This window comes from Heliangelus exortis, chromosome 27 (assembly GCF_036169615.1).
Source record: "Heliangelus exortis chromosome 27, bHelExo1.hap1, whole genome shotgun sequence".
Lineage (NCBI taxonomy): Eukaryota > Metazoa > Chordata > Aves > Apodiformes > Trochilidae > Heliangelus > Heliangelus exortis.
In genome coordinates, this window is record NC_092448.1 from 1,334,676 (window position 1) to 1,337,485 (window position 2,810).

Genomic DNA, 2,810 nt, shown 5'->3' on the forward strand with positions numbered 1-2,810 from the left:
TCTTGTTCAGGGGGGTGGGGCTTATCGGGGAGGGGCTGTGGATTATTGGGGAGGGGTCGTGTCCCCCCTTAACCCCCCCTTGTCCCCCCCAGGGGGTCAGAAAGCCCGGGTGGTCTTTGCCGAGTTGGCCTGCAGGGAGCCCGATGTCCTCATCCTGGTGAGAGAAGGGGGGGGAGGGGATAAATGGGGGGGGTTTGGGGGGGTCACAAGATGGCGGGGGAGGGGTCGTGGGGTCCCTTTTGTCCCCTCAAACCCCCCCGGAACCCCCCCAGGACGAACCCACCAACAACCTGGACATCGAATCCATCGACGCTTTGGCCGACGCCATCAACGAGTACAAAGGGGGTGAGGAACGGGATGAAAGGGGGGGGGGGAGGGGAGGGGAGGGAAAAGGGGGGCCGTGACGTCATCGTGAGGCTCGCTATGACGTCACAGCTGTCATCGTGGTGAGCCACGACGCCCGGCTGATCACGGAGACCAATTGTCAGCTGTGGGTGGTGGAGGAGAAGGGGCTGAGCCAGATCGACGGCGACTTCGAGGATTACAAACGGGAGGTGCTGGAGGCTCTGGGGGAGGAGGTGGTGGGGGGGGGGCCAGGGGGCTGCAGACCCCGAGAATAAAATGGGGGGGGGGCCCTGACCCTCCCTCACCCCCCCCCATCCACCCCCGACCCCCCCTGTGCAACCCCCACCCCATTAAAAATAAAAGAAATTGGTGAAAAATCCTTGGGTGTGGTTCTAGAGTGGGGGGAGGGGATGGGGGGGAGCAGCAGACCCCGAGAATAAAATGGGGGGGGGGGGGTCCTGACCCTCCCTCACTCCCCCCATCCGTCCCTGACCCCCCCTGTGCGACCCCCACCCCGTTAAAAATAAAAAAGATTGGTGAAAAATCCTTGGGTGTGGTTCTAGAGTGGGGGGAGGAGGTTGGGGGGGGGGGGGCCAGGGGGCTGCAGACCCCGAGAATAAAATGGGGAGGGGGCAGGGGACCCCCCCCACCCAACCCCCATCCACCCCCGACCCCCCCTGTGTGACCCCCACCCCATTAAAAATAAAAGAGATTGGTGAAAAATCCTTGGGTGTGGTTCTAGAGTGGGTTCTAGAGTGGGGGGGGGGGGGGCAGCAGACCCCAAGAATAAAATGGGGAGGGGGCCCTGACCCTCCCTCACCCCCCCCATCCATCCCTGACCCCCCCCTGTGCAACCCCCACCCTGTTAAAAATAAAAGAAATTGGTGAAAAATCCTTGGGTGTGGTTCTGGAGTGGGGGGAGGAGGTTGGGGGGGGGGGGGCCAGGGGGCTGCAGAGCCCGAGAATAAAATGGGGAGGGGGCAGGGGACCCCCCCCACCCAACCCCCATCCATCCCTGACCCCCCCTGTGCGACCCCCACCCCGTTAAAAATAAAAGAGATTGGTGAAAAATCCTTGGGTGTGGTTCTAGAGCAGGTTCTGGAGTGGGGGGAGGGCAGCAGACCCCAGAAATAAAATGGGGGGGTGGAGCAAGGGACCCCCCCATCCCTCCCCAACCCTCCCTGTGCAACCCCCACCCCGTTAAAAATAAAAGAGATTGGTGAAAAATCCTTGGGTGTGGTTCTAGAGCAGGTTCTGGAGCGGGTTCTGGAGCGGGTTCTGGAGTGGGGGGGGCAGCAGACCCCAAGAATAAAATGGGGGAGGGTCCTGAATAAAATGGGGTCGATCGTGTGGGGGGCGGGGCCTGTTACGGAATGGGGCGGGGTCTAACACGGAAAGGCGGGGTTAAATTCTGAGGGGCGGGGTCTAATACAAAGGGCGTGGCCTTCGCTGCCTCCGCCCCCTCCCCATCCCTCAGAATCCCCCCAAGGACCCCCCCAGCACCCAGGGGGGACCCCAGGACCTCTTCAGCACCCAGGGGGGACCCCAGAATCCCCCCCAGCACCCAGGGGGGACCCCAGGACCTCTTCAGCACCCAGGGGTGACCCCAGAATCCCCCCCAGCACCCAGGGGGGACCCCAGGACCTCTTCAGCACCCAGGGGTGACCCCAGAATCCCCCCCAGCACCCAGGGGTGCCCCCTGGCCCACCCTGCTGCTTGCCCACCCACCAACCCTCTCCGGCTCCTCCGCCCAGCTGGGTGCCCCCACCCCCTCACCATCCCCCGGCGCCCCAGGCAGGAGACAAACGCCATTTTCTACCCTTTTTATTGTGAAAAAACCCAAAATTACAAAATGGAGGGGGCTGGGGGGGACGAGATGGAGGGGACTGGGGGGGACGAGATGGAGGGGATTGGGGGGGGACGAGATGGAGGGGATGGGGGGGACGGGCCGAGGTTGCTCTGAGGTAATTCCCTCGCTGTTTTGCCTTATAAATTCCCTCCCCGGGCAGCCCCGGGACCCCCCGCCCGGCTCCCCGCCCCACAGGACGCTCCCTACCTGCGGGATCCGTTCCCCGAAGCCGCAGGAACGGCATCGCCCGCGGGACAGCTCAGAGCCGAGGTTGCTCTGAGGTGATTCCCTCGCTGTTCTGCCTTATAAATTCCCTCCCCGGGCAGCCCCGGGACCCCCCGCCCGTCTCCCTGCCCCACAGACGCTCCCTACCCGCGGGATCCGCTCCCCCAACCCGCGGGACTCCTCAGAGCCGAGGTTGCTCTGAGGTGATTTCCTCGCTTCTCTGCCTTATAAACGGCCGCCCCGGGCAGCACGAGGGGGAGGGGGTGGGGCTGGAAGCGGCAGCCAATCAGAAAAAAGATTTCCTTATGACGCTGCTGTTCACGGGGAAAAATACGAAGTCCCCGCCCTGCACCCAGGCCGCCAGTCACGTGACCGGCGTCCGCCAATCAGA

At 63.6% G+C, this 2,810-nt stretch overlaps 1 protein-coding gene across 1 annotated transcript in view; it reads left to right on the forward strand.

Annotated features, from left to right (window-relative positions):
* Positions 1 to 889, forward strand: part of LOC139787642 (ATP-binding cassette sub-family F member 1-like) — a 1,981-nt gene extending 1,092 nt beyond the window's left edge. The window contains exons 2-5 of the mRNA XM_071726902.1: positions 93 to 157; positions 273 to 345; positions 436 to 581; positions 753 to 889. Coding sequence (XP_071583003.1) covers positions 93 to 157; positions 273 to 345; positions 436 to 581; positions 753 to 785 — 317 coding nt within the window. The 3' untranslated portion in view covers positions 786 to 889. The remainder of the gene's footprint in view (positions 1 to 92; positions 158 to 272; positions 346 to 435; positions 582 to 752) is intronic.
* Positions 890 to 2,810: the final 1,921 nt, after the last annotated feature.